The sequence below is a fragment of the Bactrocera oleae genome, chromosome 3, assembly GCF_042242935.1.
Source record: "Bactrocera oleae isolate idBacOlea1 chromosome 3, idBacOlea1, whole genome shotgun sequence".
Classification (NCBI taxonomy): domain Eukaryota; kingdom Metazoa; phylum Arthropoda; class Insecta; order Diptera; family Tephritidae; genus Bactrocera; species Bactrocera oleae.
This window is the reverse complement of record NC_091537.1, coordinates 2,047,377-2,068,383: the sequence shown is the minus strand read 5'-3', so window position 1 is coordinate 2,068,383 and position 21,007 is coordinate 2,047,377. Positions and strand designations below refer to the sequence as shown.

The window sequence follows — 21,007 nt, the reverse complement described above, 5'->3', positions numbered from 1 at the left end:
ATGGATGTGAAAGAAAGATGCACAAGCAACGGTTTTTGCGACCGATCAAAAATAAAGAGAGAGTGTAGCTATTAATTAGGCTTGCTAGTCGCATACACACGCTCTTGTACCAGGAAGTCAGTACGAGTAAATAAAGGTAGCGACTGGAAGTGGTGTCACAAATAAATTGGAGCAATTTTTCAATGTCGCATTGATCAAAAAGGTAGCAACCACAGTCCCTCAGTCCCTCACCGACATATCTGGGAAGAGCAACAGCAAGAGCGGTGCTGCTAGTAGTTCGTGTTGCAGTTAAATAACCGACACACATATTTGCAAATCTCTCTCAATGATAACGTCGCACACACAGGCGCACCACAACGTTCGTTCGCAAATAAAACACTCGACAGTGTACACAAGGTTGGGTAGGCAAATAAAATTACTTATAAGCCACCTCTGTAGCTGCCACTGTCACTGCCACAGACGAACTGATGTAAGGCGGCCAAAACGTGTGAAGGCTTCACGGGCGACACAGATAAACAAATCAAATTCAAGTTCATGATGGAAAGGTGTGTATGTGCGCCTGTGTGGTTGATAAGGATGCAAACGTTTTTCAGCGCGCTTTCGAGATTACTTTCCGTTGTGGCAGTGCAATTTCTCAGACGTGTTTTCAAATTTAAATGTAAATATCTAAATGCGGGTAAGCGTGAGGCTTTCTAATGCTTTCTAATGCTTTCCAAGACTTGGTAGAGTGGATGAAAGCTACAGTTTGACAGCTAACTGTCAGTTTTTTTGCAACAGTTGATGGGATGATGACTAATGTGGCGCTATATATTTTCGTGATTCGCATGTACCTTTTATTTAAATGCGTCAAATTAGATTTTGGCGCACAAGATCAGGCGGCCATTTGCCAAAACGTGCTGAATATCTATGTATGTGTGAGTTTGGTTCATTTATACAGGATTTATATAGAAGGGCGGGTATTGAAATATCTGCGGCCGGAGAATGTTAATGTTTATTAACATTCTCGGCTGCGGCTTCTTATTGGATGGGTTTAATTTTGACATTCAGTCAACGGTATATACATACATACATATGCATACGAACATACTTTTGAATTTTCCCTCAAACATGTCTTTTCGCACCCAAATATATATAAATATATATGTATATATATATGTACATATGTTTGTACATAAGGCGGCTGTTATATTGACGGACGTGTCTCTCTTGTGTGTTGAGCTAGCAGATTTATCTCCGATTAGCGTTAATCCCACGTCCGTTTGCATAAGTTTTTACATCTGCATAAATCGATGAAAACCCAGGCTAATCTTGCTGCTTACAAATGTTATTAGTTTGACAAATTGTTATTTGCATTTGCTTTCATTTTTATTTCAATATTAAATTTTTATGATTTGTGAATTAAATAAGCCAATTTATAAAGAATTTCTGTAAACATTTTAGTATTTTCAAGACAATATTGTTTTTGTTGTTTTTGTCATTTTCATCAATATTTTACAAAAGCAATAGCTTTTCTTCAGAACTGCTAAGAATTTGATATGATAATCTAATATGTACATACAAATAGTAAATCCAGTTAAGGGCCTTGGAATGAGCAAGTGACATTTTAAGGCAGATATTGATTCAAAATCGAACTTATGCGATTACTGCGACACGAGCTTTAATTACATTTTTACATTCTTGCTACAAAAACAAATATAATTTTATCGCATGAGCATTATCTCAATATCGGTAGCTAACTTTATTTTCTACATGCTCATTTGAACCTCTCGCAGCTGATTAGAGACTCAGCCACTTTGAAGCTCCCTCTTTGATTATCTCTTCATGAACTGTGCAGCAGGAAACTTTGTCTCAAGTTATTTACTTTCTAAAACTTTTACATTGAGACACTAATCAAGTAAATACACGAGCAATAACTGAGACAAATACTACCAACGGTACACACAACGCGCAGCTCAAGCATTTTTCGGTGCACTTACCTATTGTGTATGTGGCGCCGTCGACGGTGAAAGTGGCTGCTTTGCATTTGTTGAAGAACCGCGAGGCGAAGCCCAATGCAGAGTTCTTCAAACTCGACGAAACACGACGAATCGGCGAATCCGGACAGGAAGAGGGTATACTGCGCGCGCCAGCGCCAGCGCCTCCCAAGCCCGTGCGCACATTTGTCACACTAATGTGTGTGGCTAAGTTGGTGTTGGGGTTGATGTTGCTGTTGTTGTCACCACCAATGAACGGGCGAGTGGCGGTGGTGCTGGTGATGACGTTCCCTTCCGCACTGCCACTCAAATGTGCAAAGCTTGCGGTGCTGGCTGTTGTTATTGTTGTTTTGGTGACAGCTGATGTGGCAACAGTTTGATAACAGCTAACATCAACAGTATTTGTTATTTTTGTTGTTATATCTGTGCTCGCGTTGGCTGTTGTGCTGCCAATTTGTGTGGCAGTGCCAGGCACGGCAAAGGCGCGCCGAAAGTGTGGCGGCGAAATGCGGCGCGAACTTGGCTGCGACATGCTGCTGTTGCTCGCTACTCGTGTGTGGGAGTCAGCGTGTTGGCAGCGCGCGTTGTAAATATTGTGTTGTTGATTTTGCGTTGTTTATTGCTGTCAGCCACTAGACTAGATTATAATCTAACTTACTTTTTGTTTTACACTTTTACTTTTACTTTAATTTTCAATTTTAATTAAAATATTTTGATATTTTTTTGCAACTTAACTTCATTGGGATATGTTGCTAAGCACTTAATATATAAATTTTGCGGCTTTAGTATTTCATGCTATCATTTTTATTATGCTATTCGTATCGATATTTATAGAATATTAGGTTTTTCATATGAAACACTAGATGAGTATTAATAAATAAATAATCAATAGCCGTTTAAAATTAAAAAACATATATATTTCAATTTGAAATAACGTCAGTCAAAATTTTTTTTAAACGTACAAATACATTTTATATTAAAACTGAAAGCATAAGGACGACGAACCCTTGAATACCCACGCTATACATGAATAACATGTAGCAATATATTACGAAATAAAGACGGCTTAAAGCCACTTGCACACTCGCATTGAAAAAGTTTAATAAAAGTCAAAAACACTGTTGCAATAAATGTAATTTCTTTGACAAATCGGAAAGCAAGAGCACGGAACGTGAAATTAAAACCACTTGCTGGAAAATTTTTGTGCGTGTGAAAGTCGCGAGCAAAATTATGAAACCGCTACGCATTCCTGGCAATGACATGGCTGCTATTAAAAGCGTCCAAGTATGGGTATAATTATTATTAAACACAGTTGTCTATTATGAGGCGACTCGCAATTTCATGAGGAATCCCAAACTAACATATATTCTCTACAACAAAAAGAACGTGTAGATTAAACTGCTGATACAAGCACACGTAGCTGACTAGACCCAATGGTCAATATTATAATAGCCGCTTCTCGTTTTCAGTTTTCTTCAAGTCAGCGAAAGTGCGGCAAAAGACAAATAAGATATATCAGTAACGCCGGAATTACCAAATTTAAATATAAGAGGAAGCCCCAGAGTTGCTTTTGTTTCGCAAATTGAATGCATGGAATTCAGCGATAAAAATACAAAGAGCGGAAATATAAAAGTATTCCAGGAAAAGCTTTCTCCCACCCATGCGAACAATGGCCGAACACTCTGTGTGCATTTTTTCGGTTGTAAGTTATTTATATTGCCATTTAAGTCGGCATTTTTTTTCTGACGTGAACCGATAAATGCAAGGTGTAGTATTACAATATTCTATTCAATGCAGTAGTTGCCATATCTAAACAATTGCGAAGTTCATGGGAAGCGCGACTACAAAATGACCAACTTTCAGCTTATTTAGCGTCAAATTGGTGTGTGTGTGCGTGTATGGTTTTTTCACTAATGAGTGTGGGCATAGAAAATTTGGTTAGTATTTTCATGCTCGTATATTGTGAATTTTTCTAGCTCGGCGCGCCTTATTTGTGTGTCCAGTGGATAACTAGCAGGCGTGTGTTAAGTAAATACAAACACGATAGGGGACAGTTTGAAACGCATTCCGCGTTTGGTAAATTAATTCAGCAAATTAAATTTGGTATAAGTTTTAAGGACACATTTCTTTGTTTTAATAATTGAAATTGTGAGAAGAAAATAACGCGAATTGGCAGACAAATAGGTAACCAAATTGCACAGATTATTAGACTATTGCAGCCATCATCTAACTTCTTCTAATAAAAGAAGCAGCAGCAAAGACAACCAAAAAACAAAAACAACAAAAAAAGCATGCAATGCCGACGCGTTTAGAAAGAAGACAGTTAATGGGAGCTGTGACCTAAATATCAAAGCGAACCAGACCGCAACAGAATTTTTAGTAAAATAAGTAGAAGCTGTACCTGCTAGTTTTAAGACATTCCATTTAAGACAGTTAAGCTTGCGATCTTCAGCACATTTTCTTTCCAGCAGCTTATCAAAAAAAAGAAAAGTGTCTTTAACCTTTCTGTCTTCAGATATTAAAATAATGCAAATATTATTTGGCATTTATTTAAAAGTCAAGGTAAAGTCAACCGGAGCCAATAGCGTTTAACTTGTTGCTGCTCTCAGCAGAGTACACACAAATATTTGTAGCACTTTGCAATACCCAAAAATTGCGGAACTAAAAATAAGAATCAACGTTAAAACAGTCGGTCTGCTATGTAAAACTGCTGAATTGCAATAAAAAAGTATTCCAATGTAACGGAAATCTATTTGTGATAGCAGAATTAGTGTACGAAAAACAGAAAGAAGAGCAACGATATGTGAAAAATGTCTAAAAGGATCGGCAACACGTGAAATAGAGCAAGAAAAAAACTGGTAAAAATGTGAAAAAGGCTAAAGGACAAAAAAAGAAATTGAAATATTTTCCGTGGGCGTGTATAAAATTGTGCGTGTGTGTGGCACTCGCAGATTTGCAAAAGTGCAAAAAGGATTAAATAACGAAAAAAATCAATTTAAAATCCCAACCAAGTGAAAAAATTTTATGGAAGACGTCAAATGTGCTAATCCTTTTTCAAGCTCGTGCTGCTTTCATTGCGCAGCTGGTTTATGCTCACCCAAGCTTCCGCTTCCTGTGCGCGTCGGTTGCTTAGCCTTGTTTATTTTGTTTTTTTTTTCAGTCAGTTTTCAGTGTTCTTTGTATCATGCTTTTCGCACAACTTTTCACATAACACCATAGTAGCAGCTTTCAAAACAAATCGAATTGTAGGTGAACGTTTTTGCTGCTTTTTTTCTAACCGCTCACGCCATCACAACTCGCAACTGTTGAAGCAATTCTTTAGTGAAAAGTTGTTTACTAATATTCCAGCAAATGTGTACGTAGGTTTCATAAGCAAAAACGACGAAATAAAAAACAGTGGACAGGAGTAATTAGCAGTGCTGACCTCTTCCAGCGTTTTGAATTTATACGCAAAAACACGCTAACATACCTACACACTACTGAGAAGAGATGTGTTCTTCGCCTTAACTTCATTAAATCAGCTGTCTTTTCCCGCACAACTGTTGTTTGGGTTCGGTTATTATCTCCTTCACACATCTCTCGCCTCGCTTTTGTACGGTTTTATTCTGGTTCTCGTTATCGTCATTATATTTGTTGTCTTTCATTTTTACAGGATTAACCGGGTAGAAAACTGAAAATTATATGAATACAAGGATATTAGCCAACATTTTTATTTAATTAGAGGGTATACTAAGTTTGCCACGGTGTTTGTAACACCCAAAAGGAAACGTCGGAGACGCTGTGAATTATATATGTAAGTGGTCAGAATGACAAGCTGTGTCGATTTAGCCATACCTGTCTGTCCGCGAACTGTATGCGAACTAGTCCCTCAGTTTTTGAAATATCAATCTCAAATTTTGGGCACAAATACTTTTCTCAGCAAGAAGCTGCTCAGCCACAGCGGACCACTGTAGCACATAGCTGCCATACAAACTGACCGATCAAAGTTCTTATAAGGAATCTTTCGCATTTGTGGAGGGTGCAACCGAAGTTAACATGTTTACTTGTTTACTACATCTCAATTTTACTGACAGAAGTCTTTCAGTTTAATTTTTCGTCAAGCCTTTACTATTATTGTGTCTACTTTTTTTTCGATTTCATTCATCAAAAGATTTACTTCGTAGTCCAGTTGTGACCAGAAGAAATAAGAATGTAAACCGCTCTCTAATTGCTGATATAGTCCTATATTAAACTGACCATTATTTCCTATTACAGCCAAATTAACTTTTCTAGAAAGATTTTTCTACTAAACATAAACTACAAGTATTTCAATCCATATTAACTAGTTTAAGCTAAGAAAAGAGGTATTACTGGTAAAATAAATGCCCGGTGTAACTTAGTTGTTAATTAATTAAGAGAATAAATTGATACAGAAGAGTGCGCCAAAGCATGCCAAGAAGTAGAAGTGGAGTGGAGTGCAATTTATATATGCCTTTGAATGAAAAAAGTAACATATTTAATTAGTAAACAATGTTTTCCATGTACGACTAAATATCGTTGAGAAATGAAAAAAATAAATAATCTCTCATTTCAAAATAAAAGCGGTTAGATTAAACAAAACAATGTGAAGAAAAAAAAAACAAATACTCTGTTGCGTTTTTTTGTTATCATTAATATGACAAGGCGGTATACATATAAAAAGTTTGTACATAAAATGATAGTAAATTTAATGAAACTTAAAAAATATACACCAATATAGTATTGTATGTACATATATGTGTATATATCTACAAATATTTTTTACTTGAAACACGTTTGTAAAGAGTTGTTATAATACAAAATCTAAGAAACTTTTCGCGCTTCGGTCTGAGATACTAATAATGCCAGAATAATCGTGGTTTTTTGTTATGTTGTATGATCATATTGTTGTTGGTGCTTAAAGATTTTAATTTGAAAAATTCTTAAAGATTTAAATTAATGGCACTAATTTTCTTTTAATTCATTTTTACAACAAAACTTTAAATATAGATTTTGGTTTATAAAAGTATTATGGAAAGTTAGCTGCCTAACCTTTTACTAGAAAATTTAAATTGTATACGACCTGTAGAAAATACACTAAAATAGCAAAGTTAAATTAAATAATTTTTTTTGCCAGAAAGTGTATTAAGCCGTATATGAAAACAATCTTTTACCAAGACCTACTACATTGCTGTATTTGTAAATAATTTTTCTTGCACACCCCTTCAGTCATTCAATAATTTAATTTTTTATAGTTGATTAATTTGTGCCATTTCTTGCTTATTTTTTATTGTCTTCTTATTAGTTGCTTTAAATATAACTGCCTAATTGAAAAACGTACACGAATTAGCAATTAGAACACTAAGGCGATTTAAAGGATTTTTTTATTTTCAATAAATAACTTTTTTTCCGCGCACACATTGTATTGTTCCATTTTCGCCTTTCGCAATTTTGTCGCACTATTACGCTTTCATTGGAAAATTCTTGTTGCAATTAATATTTGATTTACGCTTCTTTAAGCCTTTTTACATCGAACAACTCACATTAATTACTTAATTTCACTTTTCAGCGCAATAATTGCGCGTGAATAAATATTAAATCGCTGCTGCCCACACACATGCAAATTGCAGGCAGTTGGAAGAGGCAGCGGCAGAGGCAAACGCAATTCAAATAAACACTATAAGGTATTAACAAGCAAACCGTTGAGTCAAGCGCGCGTGTGTTGTCCTTCTGACTGTGAAAGTATTGCGCGTCTGAGTGTATGCACTCGCATGCACTTATATGTATGTATAGTATAGACGCAAGGCAGAATCAACCAAATGTGTTGTTTTTCTACACGCTGAAAAAGAAATTTACGCGAGCGCTTCGTATTTTCCGTACCTTCCGGCGGGTGCGTTGCCAATCAACTGAGTGGCGTGCCAGGCAGCAAATCACTTCCTGCGCTCGTCGCACAGCCGACACAACAAGCCGACGCTGGTCTCGTCATTTTGCTAGACACCCTAGAGTGGCGGGTGTTTGGTTGGGTGGGGGTGTTGTGGTGTTGTGGTGCTTTATCAATTCACCAGTCGTAAATACTCAGCTGGCAAATATACAATTGCCGCCATCAACAACAAACTGACAGAGCAACAAACAAAAACAAAAACACAAACAATAGCAGTTATAAATCCCATATGAGGGAGACGCCTGCTGATAAGCAACGGAAAATGAACACTCGAGTGTAGAAACGAAAGTGAATGGCATACCAACAGGCGGACAGGTGTTCTTTACGACACTGACCATCAGGGAAGAGAGATAGAGAGCGAGAGAGTTATGCATAACTTGAAGCGCCGATGTTTGAAATTTAAGAGTGACGCTCGGCGAAGGAATGAATCTTGAGAGAATGTGAGTGAAGGCTTAAAGCTTTTCTACGTCGGCTGGTTTTGTTATCAATGAGTTACATTGGCTGGCATTGATAATGAAAATTGATTATCAATAATAAATGCTGATAAGAGGAAAAATTAATTTGAACAATCGAGTTTAATTTGTGATTATTGTGAATATTATGTATTTCATATGAAAATTTTGGCAATTATAGTATTTTTACAATAGAAAAACAAAGTAAGAATTTATATTTCAAATGAATAAAGTGGAAAAAGCTAAACGACTTTCCAATTATATGGGTTGTGTTAATAAGATATGGAAGTTTAATTATAAAAGTTGTGAATCTCTAAAGTATAAAAAAAAATTGAGTAATACATGCTTTACGATAAACAGCTGATTCAGTGACCAACACAGAAGTGCACATACATATATATATATATACCATATATATATAAATATATAAATCGTAAAATATATGATACAATGCCTATGCATCTAATTTTCTCGATAGCCTTTTCAATGTCAATATTCTCGTGAATATAAGAGCGCTCTCGCTCTCTCTGTCAAATATTCACTATTCTTAAAGTTGTATTCATTAAAGAGCAAAAAGCTTTGTTTACAGGGTTCACATTAAACGTTGTTAATATTTTTTTGCTTCTCTAACATTATTTTTGACTCCTTCAATTCAGCTTTTAGTTTGTCGACAATATTTTAGAATAAGATTTTTAGGCAAAATTTTTTTTAAATTTTAGATTCATGGGTATTTTGTTTTCCTTTTAAAACTAATCAGGGCTGAACGATTTCTTACAGTTTTCGTTAATTTAATTAAAAATTTCTCTTACTATTTGTGCTATTAAGCTAATGCAAGCACTTCAACATAAAAGCTTTTCACCACACCGTTTCAATTAAGAGTAAAGTTTCGAGCTTTAATGACAGAAAATATTTCCAAAGAAAGGCGCTAAAGCGGTGAAAGCTTTCTAGAAGCATACAAACCTTAGAAACTATATTATTTGTGTAATTCGTGACATATTATTTTGTTTTTCAAGGCAAGCGTGTGCCAAAACATTGTTTGTGCATTTGTAGCATGTACTTTTTCGAGTCACACTATACCCTTCGTTCAACCACTTTTATGAAACCTTCTTTCACACGCACTACTTACGAATGAAAATTATAAGAAGTGAAGCCGTTCTTCGCTTACATGAACGGTAACAGAAAAATATTGATAACAACTGTTGCCACAATGCAAATCGCTTATCACATTTCCACAGATGGCGCTGTCGTGGTGGCCGCTGCCGGTAAACTGCGGCTGCATGCAAAAGATGTGACAACAATAGACCACCAATTGAATACTTAGAAGATTGAAGGGCGGCAATTGTAAGCGAAACTGACAATGGCAAATACGATTTGAATAGGCAAATGGATTGTAAGATGCAAATTAGAAGTAACACTCATACAAATATATAAATTGTACATAAGGCGATAAGGAAATAAGTCGATTTCCGCTGAAATAGCATTCAAGTCAAATATTTTTACATATTTTATTAGACACAAACACATGTGTAAGCATACACACACACACACATTTGCGTGAGAAGAATGAGCGCTTTTAATAGAAATTGATAGCTTGCTCCTACGCAATTTCCCGGCACTCCAGCTGTGTTAAACGTGTGAAACAACACACTCTTATATGTGCGCCTGCATGTGTTTGCTATCGCGCTTCACTACACACCGCTGACAATCTAACTTCTTTTTATCCTTTTTGCTTTTTGTTGCGGCGCTTAAGATATATTGACACACGATTTGTTAGAAACAAGTAACTGTTATTTATGTCAGAGCGTGCAAATGACTGTCTATACATATGTATATGCATATGTGTGTGTGTGAGTGTGTGCGCGCTTTCTAGTGAATAGCTTGGGAACTGAGCAAGAATCGTTTCGCTTCATGATTCCGGCTGCTGTCTTGCTCCACTTCACTCACACTGAAATAAACATGGCTTTCCATTTGGATTCAGTCGTAGATTTTTGTTAGCAAATACAGTTATGTACCAAAGACAGTAAAGATTTACAAGCATATACTCAACAGAAATACGATTGCTGTTGTATCTCTTTTATCGTAATAACAAAATGAGATAGCTTCCTTTGAAATAAGAATACAGGCTTAATTATACATTTGTGAGAAGAAATCTTGCAACAAATTTAGTTTTCATTAAATCAATAAGAACAGAAAATATTCTTCAGCAGTACAGAATAATATGTAGAACCTTAAGTCTCTCTTCCCAGAAGACGTTATAGGTTTTATTGCAAATATTTAATTTGAATCAATTTACTGTAAATTATGTAACAGCTTCGGCCACATAATAAATTGCACCAAAGGCAAAGTTAAGACCTGTGACTTTAAATACCTCGACATATGCGCTCTCATAACACGTAAATCCCCTTAAAAGTATAATTAATTTCGCTGCTTGCATTTCAGCACCTTTAGCGGCACTTTATTGCCACGATACAAGGCGAATTTGCATAACTCATTGCGGCGTTCGCATGAGAAGTCATCAGTGGCAGATAATCGGCTCTAAGTGAATTACTTCAATAGACGCTCACTCAGCACCGACACACAGATATGTATGCATGTGTGCGAATGCTTTCAGTTTTGTGGGCAATTTGGCAAAATCAAAAAGCAAGCAGCTCTCCAAAACGACAGCTTTGTGCATATGTAATGACAATGCGATATACTTAAGTCGCAAGTTAAACAGATATTACTCATACGCAGTGTTGGCTGGCATTAGCGCTGATGCGCTTACTTACGCAAGTTTTAGGTTAATGCGCCATATGTATATCTAGCAATAGGATATAGATTCATAAGCGAAAATCAAGCGAGCATCACTCGGTTTACTTACAAATTAAGTTTCTTTCAATGTTTTTGAGATACCATATTTTGCGTTGTTGCCACATTTCACTAATCAACACAAGTCGATTTTATTCTATTCCGCACACTTTCACTTTTGTGCTTTATAAATGCATATATGTACTCAAATATATATATAAATACTTGCGATTGGGAGTTCCTCAAGCTTTCTGCGCCAAAATCTATACTCTCGTCTGTTTGGCTTGTATACCTTTCATATGGTAGTTTCCCACGATAAATTGTCCTGCAATTTTCGCTTGCTTCTGTGCTTGCTTGCCATTTGCTTTACACCGGAGAGCGCAGCTTCACTTCAGCTCACAACGTGTATTTCACTCAGCGCCGTCTGTGTATTTTGACTGCAACTGATTTGTGTTACACGCGGGAGTTCTAGCTAGATTTAGTATCACAAGGGTTTCATATTGTGTCCCACTGTGCATATTTTGTATGCTTGGCTTTTAATGTGTTTATAGAGTTAAATATACAATATGATATTATATAAGCATGACAAGTGTTATGACGGTTTATTAGTGCATGAAAGGAAAGTATTTAAATAATTGTGGGTTGTTCAGTCCTTAGAGAAATGAGTTTGGTTGTAAATTATTAGGCAACACAATTGCAGAGGCCAAAGTAGTTAAAAAAGATTTGACGGTATAATTTATATTATGTTATTCAATAAGTATATTGACTTATTTAATAGAAGGTCAAATAAATAAAAGAGCACAATAATGGATTCTGAAGTGATAAGAGTAAATTTTAACACATTATTATTAAAAAATTTCCTTTATCTTTTCTTGCTGTTGTGTATCTAAACATTTCTGTTTGAAATTTTTTGGAGTTTATAGCTTTGGCTTGCAAAGTAATCTGTGGCAAATTTTGTGAAGTAAGTTTTTCGTACAAACGCTTGATTTTGATCGAACTGTTTGAATGGCGGCTGCATTATATCCTATAGTTAACCGATATTTTCTGGCAAATGAAGAGCTTCTTGGAAAGATAGAGTTGTATGGATAGAGTTTCGAAATTGAAAGGAATTTAATTATTTTTATATATATTTTTTATTATAGGTATATATTATATTTAATTTAACATTTTCAGCATGCCAAATATTGCAAAATAAGAATATATGTCAAGGACACGTTAGTCAATAGTTAAAAGCTGCAAGAAGGGTTTGGTGAGATAATTATTAAATTGTGTTGTTATTGTTGTTTTTTTTCTGTTTCACTGCTGCCTTGAAGCTATTAAAAATAATTACAAAATCCATTTGCACTGCGCTTTATATAAGCTGCAAGAAAGCGCATGTATGTGTGTGCAACATTCACACTGACACAAATCATCACTGCGTGCGTGCACTTTGTCACTTGCCAGTGCGTGGTTACAATGAAATCATGACTCGGAAATGCGCACACAACAATGACAATAATTTGCGCAACAACAAAAGTGGGTAGGAAATTAGTCTGCTTGTCAACCATATGCGCCATTTATTTTCCGACTTGACTACGCATAACTGTCCTGCCCGCGCTTGCCCCCTTTGCTTCGCGCACTGAAATGACTTGCGGCAAATGTGTTTGTGACAATTGTACAGCGTTCGCAATAACGAATGATTGTCACATGCACACAGATGCAAGCCTGCATTTGTAACTGTGCTTGGTGGCAAGACGTTGCGCTTTTTAATGCTCGTACGTGCTCGTATGCGCTATTACGCGACTGTCTCTCTGTGAACGTGGGGCAATGTGCACTTCGCTCAAATGTAAATTTAATAATTTAGTTGAATGAGTTGCGCATTAATTCGCATTCGCTTTCAGTGTGTGATGGGGCGAATAAGCTGATGCTTGTTGCAGACAAACTCGAAAACACTTTTGTGGTTTATTATTAAAAATTTCATGATATAAATATTTTATGTTTATTCGTGTTTATACACACATTTTATGCGCTGTCTGCGCCTCTTGTATAAAACATCACATGCCCCGCTGAATACTCCCTCGCATGTGCGAGTTTCCGTAGCACACTTTAATTGCACGCACATAGATTTTTTGCGTTTTTTTTCCACATACAGGCACGCCCATCAGCGTCACTGAGCATTTTCGTGCGCTATTAAATTCTCATCGCTCCGCCTTACAAATATTTTGCTGTACACCTCCTCCCAGCGCCCGCATCCTTCCGGCCTGCGCTGCAGCCACAATTAAGCTTCATACATTTTGATTAAAACGAAAGGTGTTAAAGGTGCCGGGGCATATTAAATTGAAAAAAACTTTGCACGTTACTTTGTCTTTTGTTGCGAAATTATGCGCACAAGTAAAACATGAACGAGCAACAAAATATTTAATGTTCCGTGGCATGTTGTATGTAAATATGCAGGTTGTTTGCATTCGCTCCAACATTTTGTGTCGCAAGCTTTTACGCTTCGTCAGTCAGCTGTCAGTAATTTCGTGGACTCAGTGATTTAAGCCCCGCTGATTTTCACCATTTTTTTCTCTGACTTGCCACATTTTGCAACTTTGTAAAAACTTCACCTTTGCATATTTCACAAATTTTTGTTTTTTTGTCAGTATTATCACCATTTTTTGTTACTGCATAACTTTGTTGCATTTTTTATGCGAGATTTTGCTAATAGAATAAAGACACAATGAAGTCAATACATTGAGCTTGTGTTATGCATCAGTGAATAACCTGAATGCTAACATTATTGTTTACCTGCAGCAAGGTGAATGATATACTTGTACACCGCGTGGCTTCCGTAGGCTACACCAAAGCAGTTGAACCATCCAACCGCGGTGGATCTCACTATTTTAGTCCTTTTCACATCGGGTGGTTTGATGATGTTCTTGTTGACTAGAATGTGGATGCAGAAGTTCAAAAGAAAGGCTCATTCAGGCCACTCTACTCGACGGCTACCTAACGTCCTATATTAACGTATATCTACTCTTTATACAATTAAAAATTTATACAAATAGCATTAATTGTGTTTGGATAAAGAAATTTTAAAATTATATTCTAAATATATTGACATATGTTTCTTAGACAATACTCACATTCAATGAGCATCAAATTATAATATTAAACAAAAGTTACAAGACTCGCAGTTAGAGTTTTTCAGCAAAGCATATGACCGATTCACAATTGAACGTCTCTTAAAAGAAAAGTTAAAGAAACCAATTTGCGAATGAAATTTCAGAACATTTCTATAAATTTCTGTTCCACCGTTTATCGCTAAACCCATGAACTTGCAGGCTTCTGTTTCTATTTATATTTTTTCTTGGTACAAGTTAAAATTAGTCCAATTGACCAACTCTACGATTTCTTACAACCCAACAACACATACATGCTTAGACGTAGTTAAGATTCTCCTACACCATTTTCGCTTTCTTCAATTTGCAAAAACAACAAAATATCAACAATTTCCGGCTCATTGAATTCTATGCGTTTCATTGCCCTCCCAACATAAACGGAGCGAAAATAAAAATAAACACTCCTGCTGCCTGTTTAATGAAGAGCCAAAATATTCGTTTATGTAATGCCAACAATTAATTAAAAGCGCACTTACGCTGCTCTACATTGGCTTACGCAGCTAAGTAAATATTTTTACAACTCAATTTGAATGCTATTAATTTGCTCAATTACCGACTGCGCCAGTGATTGAATAATCTTTCGTAATATTTCCGATTTGTTTACTTACAAGTACACAGCACTGCACAATATTCTATGTTGTTGTGTTAGTTTCGTTTGTTGTTGCTGGCCTCGGTGATACATTTAATTGCTGTAATTGCTGTCGCTGCTGTGGAGCTCAGTCAGACATTAAATGCTAGTGGGAAAGCCATTCTAGTGTCCGGAACAAGTAATGAAATGTTTATGATTACTTTGTGTACTGAATACGAGTGTGTTTGAAACAAAGCTACGATTCAACAGGTGAGTTCAAGAATCAGCTATTCTATAGAATATCAACAAGTCCGTTGCAGCTGGATCAGCAGCTTTCATTGAAGGAACAATATATGCGTATGTGTGTGTAACTGGAGGCACATCAGTTTGCTATTTATTGACATGTACTAAATATATTTCTTGCGCTATAAAATTAAGTTAATCGTAGGCAGCGCCTCAGCACACCACCACATTCGCTGCTTGTCTGTGCAAGTGCCACTGAAGTGGAAGGAAATCGATAAACCTCGGCTGTATGTGAAAAGACGCACACTAGCTCTGCAGCGCTTATGTGTGCGTGAGCGCTCGCGTGTGTTTAGATTCCAAGCTATTTGTGTTTAGCAATACTACGATTGTTGACCAGCCACCTTAATTGGCGGTAAATCATGCGACTCTACGTTCCTCATGCATATCTGTGTTAATAAATAATTTAATTTCGCTATTACTACTTATCGCTTATAAGCTTTAAGCTTTTCATTGCCGGAGAATATCTTACATGCATTCAATATGTCTCACGACGAATGGCCAAGTATCGATTTCTGATTAGGCGCCGATGGGTCGTTGTTTGCAGGGAATGGCGTACGATGACAAGGACACTGAATGATGATTGTCATATTGACTGGAACCAAATTAAAATGTATGACAAGAGTAATCAATGCGCCTTGACTGCTAGGAATGGTAGTGTTCGAGCGATACGACTTCAAAGTCGCAGTGAATCAAGTGCAATGTATAATATATATATGGCAACATATCCATTTCTTTCTAATATTTTGCCAAATTCCATCTGTTCATCCCATATATATATATATAGAAACGAATTTCACTTATTGTTTAAGCAAGTAGAAACATGTATATTTTTGCGTTCCGCACCCCAGTGCGCTCAAATGAGCTGTTATGGCGTATATAAAATAATCACATTACACAATATTTACTTCTGCGACACTACCGACCAACAAATTGCCCGACATTCCATTTTGTTTGGTTACGTGTCCAATGGCTCATTGCAATTAGACCAATTAATCTGTTGTACATATTGTTCCCAGGCGTATATATTTTATAACAGTTTATAGTAGCTACATATACATATAGAACGTTCATACATATTGTAGTGGATTTGGTGTATGCTACATGCAATATAGTGTGGCATCTAACCGGTGGGGTTGTGTGTGGTTAATACAGACGATTGCAACGCTTGTGTTTAATTTCGTATACATTGAAAATTACGGAAATTACTTTTTATGGAACCCTACAGAATTGCTGGTATTTCACTAAAAAAAATAATATAAAAAAGTAAATATATCTAATTTGATTTAAACAGGGAAACGCCGGGAAATTATCAATTTTAGCTTTTTCATTAATTTAACTCAAAGGCGCAACTTTTCTGACGAAGCTTGATGATTGTGGCACAGTTTTTCTTTTCTGTTCTCTCGCTGAATATTGAAAATGTGTACTGTGGTTTTGCCAAGCCAACGCGCTGGGTCACAGAAACTATTTTTGTGAAATTTCCAGTACAACCAACGGTCTATTGTTTGTCTAATCCATTTATACACCGAAAAGACTTTATTTCCATAAGGTTCAAATGACTCGTGCAAACAAACTACAATACTTATATAAACTACTCAGCTTCATTTCATGTCTTACTCTCTATCATTACTCTTCAGTATTAACGGTTATGGTATTTAAATATTACATAAAATTTGTACCATATACGCTTAGGAGAACATACGAGCAGAATTATTTTGTATAAAACTACCGCATCCCAGAGTGAGTTGCTCACTCAGTTGCTGACCTCTCTGTTCTCATTTATTATGCACATTGCTATTGTGAACATGCATTTGCTCCTGCGGTCATCATAAATGCATGGAAATTTACTAATTCTGCCAGCTCAATCGACATGTGGCAATCTGACATAGCAAGAGTGTGAATATTCTGTTATGCTCATAAGCAAATACAAAGGTGGTCATCAACTGAATGTGGTCACTAGGCGGCATTCATGCAACTTTTAAGCAATAAATATGAACAAAAATAGCACAAATCAAAGTCGTTCTACATTGCTGATTGATAGTATAGCAAATTAAATCGTCATTTAGTCGTACAACTAACCACCGCTTCAAATTAAGTTAAGTGGATTACTACAAAACTTCATATTCTTAATAACTGATCAGTATGACAAAGCTTAATTTCTTCTAAATTTTTATATACGAATAGTGGTCCCAAGGCCGATAGAATAGATCACAGCAAAATAATAATTTCATGTTATTATTGCAACAAGAAAGTAAATCAATTATGTTAACCACTATTAATACGTGTCTGTGAGAATACAAGCCTTCACGCACACATAAAATAGTTAGCAATAATATAAAGCTTTGTTGCGCTTCACGGTGGCACACTAAGCCATTAACATCGTTAACAAACTGATTTGGGGTTGAACTACATAAGTAGCCCATACTCTACTATAGAAGATATATAACGTTGTTTTTGTGGTGACCGTAGAGAATTCAAAGAAATTTCATTTACGCACTCTTCAGTGGAGCAACAATAAAAGTAAAAGGAAAAAATAGGATAATGCGAAATCATTAGCCAAAATGTGGTCAGATAAACTCCAAGCGCGTTTGGCATTCATATTATGGACCAAATACACAACTAATGGCCGTATGTGAGTAAAGAACCGCTCAGCTAATGGCATACTTCAGGAAGTGCGTATTTAGATGCTTCGAGTAATTTATGCAGCTACTGCCCCTTGCTGGTGCACAAACAGACGCTTTCGCATGGGTAAATGTACATCTTCGCCATAAAGCAAAATAATAGGATGTAAATAAATATATGATTGTGCAAATGTATACGATTTACCTTAAAGCTATTTTATCGAGTAAAATGTGGCAAATATAAACGGGATGCTGCACCCACATCAACATAATAATGGCACTTTTTTGGTAACTCACCCTTGTCACCCGATGTCATTAGGTGTGTTCCACAAACTTCAATAATTCAAGTTCTTGAAAGAAAATCGACACCGACAAGAGCTGTCAGCAGTATATAGTATATAGCTTAATACTTCTTCAAGTATTCATTCGTCATTTTCTAACAATAAAATGCCTAAGATGATATAATAACCACTATTTATATTACTGAGGGATTGAGTTGCGCTAGCTGAATGTCCATATCGTCTAAAATTGAGAGTACTCATTGGTTATATTTATAGGGCTTCGTTTTCCTCAGTATTTACTTCCCCGTAGGGGCATCAATTTATAATAAAAAGGTGAATCAGAGTCTGATTTAATCCATGAACAAGGTATTATTTAATTCTTACTTAATTTCTACACAGTGATACAATTTTTCGAGGCGCAAGTTCGCCTTTAATAAACTCTCACCATATTTTTATGTTGTGGATAATCCTAGAGTAAAACTATTAAATTTTGCGAAAGCATATTTCCAGTTACATTACACTACCACCACAAACAATATTTATTTGCTTTCGAGCGTCACTACCTGGGCAACTGCAGTCACAACTATTGCACTGCGGATCAAAAACACAGTGGTGAGGTTGGAAAAAACGCTGAACAAGCGAAATGCTTATTTTATGACGCAACAAATGCAAATTAGCAGGTGATAAATGACAAGTAGCAGGTGGCAAATGGCAAGTGTTAAATGGCGAAGGGCAGTTCACAAGCGCAAAGTTGCAGACAAAATGCAAATTGCTAACGGTAAACAACAGTCTTTTTATTCGCAGCAAAATAGCGCGCAAATTTACTTATATTGCGTTATTAGTAATAGCATTTACTATGCAAAAAGCAAACTTTGCCGGCACGTATGATAATGAGAAACACAAAACGATATAACTTATGCTACATTTGCATACTAGCAATTGATGCGACTTTTTGCATGTTTGAAAAAAATATAATATATAAAAATAATTTTTTTCAATACTGTTAAAAGGTGAAATTGTTAAGTGGTGAATAGATCAACCACAACTAGCCACCTCGCATGCATACAAACACCATCTCCAACTCAAGTGAACACTAATTTGGATCTGCATTTAATTGTGTTACACATTTAAATTTTCATAAAGGAACTCATTATATCTCATAGCTCAATGCATTGAAGTTAGCAATTTAATAATTTGTTGCAGCCAAAAGAATTTCGTTATTAAACTCTGTTATGTTTTAAGCTCAGCTAAGCCAAGCAAATTCATTTTTAAATTTTAGTCAGCAAATTCAAGTTTATACGAATAATATTTTAAAATTTTGGATAAGCTTCTGCTCTTTCATTGCCAAAAAACGATTGTTGCCAAAATAAAACCACAAACAAATTTATATTGCTGTATCTACGCCAGCTATTGCGGGTATACATATATCCCACGAGTATTTGTATGCATGTATGTAAGGGTTTAAATATAAGTCAGGTTGAATTTTCAATTAAAATAAAATTTAGTAGTTGATTCAACACACGAATCCTATAGACTTATCCTTAAAGCTTTCACAATACAACGTATAACTTTATTATTTCTCAATACTTATTTATTAAACTATTTTTCAAGGTAGATAACTAATCGGTGCAGCCATTTTTTGAATGCATGACAATTGCTTTTTGACGTCATAGTTTGCTATTCGATCAGCAACTGAGCTTCGGTAATTGCAATTTCCGCTTCCCTACCTTAATTGGTTGAGATGCCGCTTTCTCACTGCCATAACTCATACGCCATGTGGTCGTAATTTGCGCCTAAAGCATTTAAAGTTTGAAACTATCCAGTCCGTTGGAAATTGTAAAAACATTTCAACAGAAGCTGACTATGGCATTTAGGGTTATAATTTAAGATAACCTTTAGAACGCTAAGCCCTCGGCACGAGAAAATTGTACCGCTACACTGCTTCAGCTGCGGTAGTTGATCCTTATCAAATGTCAAATTAGCATATCGATTTTCATTGCTTCCATTGCGGAGCTGGCATTTACCTAAAGTTTACTCAACTGATTGATTGATTCGTTTAAACTATCGGCATCTGGGCCAAACAGCAAAAAATATATATTTTGAAAATTTCCATTACTAGCCTTTCAACTATCTATTTACACATGTACGCTTACTTACATATATATATAAGCATGTGTATGTGTACCTCTTAGAAAGTGTTTTTGTATCGCTTTAGGTCAGAATTTTCCAAAATATTCCGTTATGCCAACAAAGTCACATGTAAACGGATCGATGTGTTTACAGCAATTCCATTTGTTTGTATTGGTTTCCCTTTGAAATTTACATTACTGAAAGGTTGAGACTTTGTTGTTATTACTTCGTCTGCAGTGTATTTAACTTAGAACGCCAACAATGATAAATTGGTTTTGCGAAAAGTTGTCAAAGTTTACAAAGACGCGTCTACAGTTCCACTTGTGTGAGTCACAAATATTGCCCAATATGAAATTCAAGCTTCAAACTTCGCGTCGGATACTTATACGAGTATATGGTATGTAATATACGTATAAATGTTGCTCAGTCACCAAGCTGACAACTTAGCCAAAGGCGTAAATTCACACATTTCCTACTGGGTGGATTAATGTCACTTTCATACATTCAGTAACACATTTGAGCGTGTATAAAATGTGTGTTTACTAACACTTTCAACGAAATCAATAGCTTATGCAATATGCAAATGCTTTCGGCACTGATTTTGAGCTGATTAGACAAATCCCCCAAGCATGAGTGATTGCGTGAAAACTGCGTGGAAATTGCGTTATTTGGTGAAATTGTGAACTATTTTACATAATAAAGTAGTTTAGCTTTTATTTAGTGATTTATTGAATTTTTTTGTATTCTCATATGGATCAATTTTATAATTTCTATGATCCGAATTGCCGTTATTTCTTTAATTTTATAACTGAAT

At 35.8% G+C, this 21,007-nt stretch overlaps 1 protein-coding gene across 2 annotated transcripts in view; it reads right to left on the bottom strand.

Annotated features, from left to right (window-relative positions):
- Pde1c (Phosphodiesterase 1c) overlaps positions 1–2,520 on the bottom strand; it is a 153,067-nt gene extending 150,547 nt beyond the window's left edge. For both annotated transcript variants that reach the window (XM_036369378.2, XM_070107136.1), the window contains exon 1: positions 1,977–2,520. In XM_036369378.2, the coding sequence (XP_036225271.2) occupies positions 1,977–2,505 (529 nt within the window). In that variant the 5' untranslated portion in view covers positions 2,506–2,520. The remainder of the gene's footprint in view (positions 1–1,976) is intronic.
- Between the last annotated feature and the right edge of the window lie 18,487 nt (positions 2,521–21,007).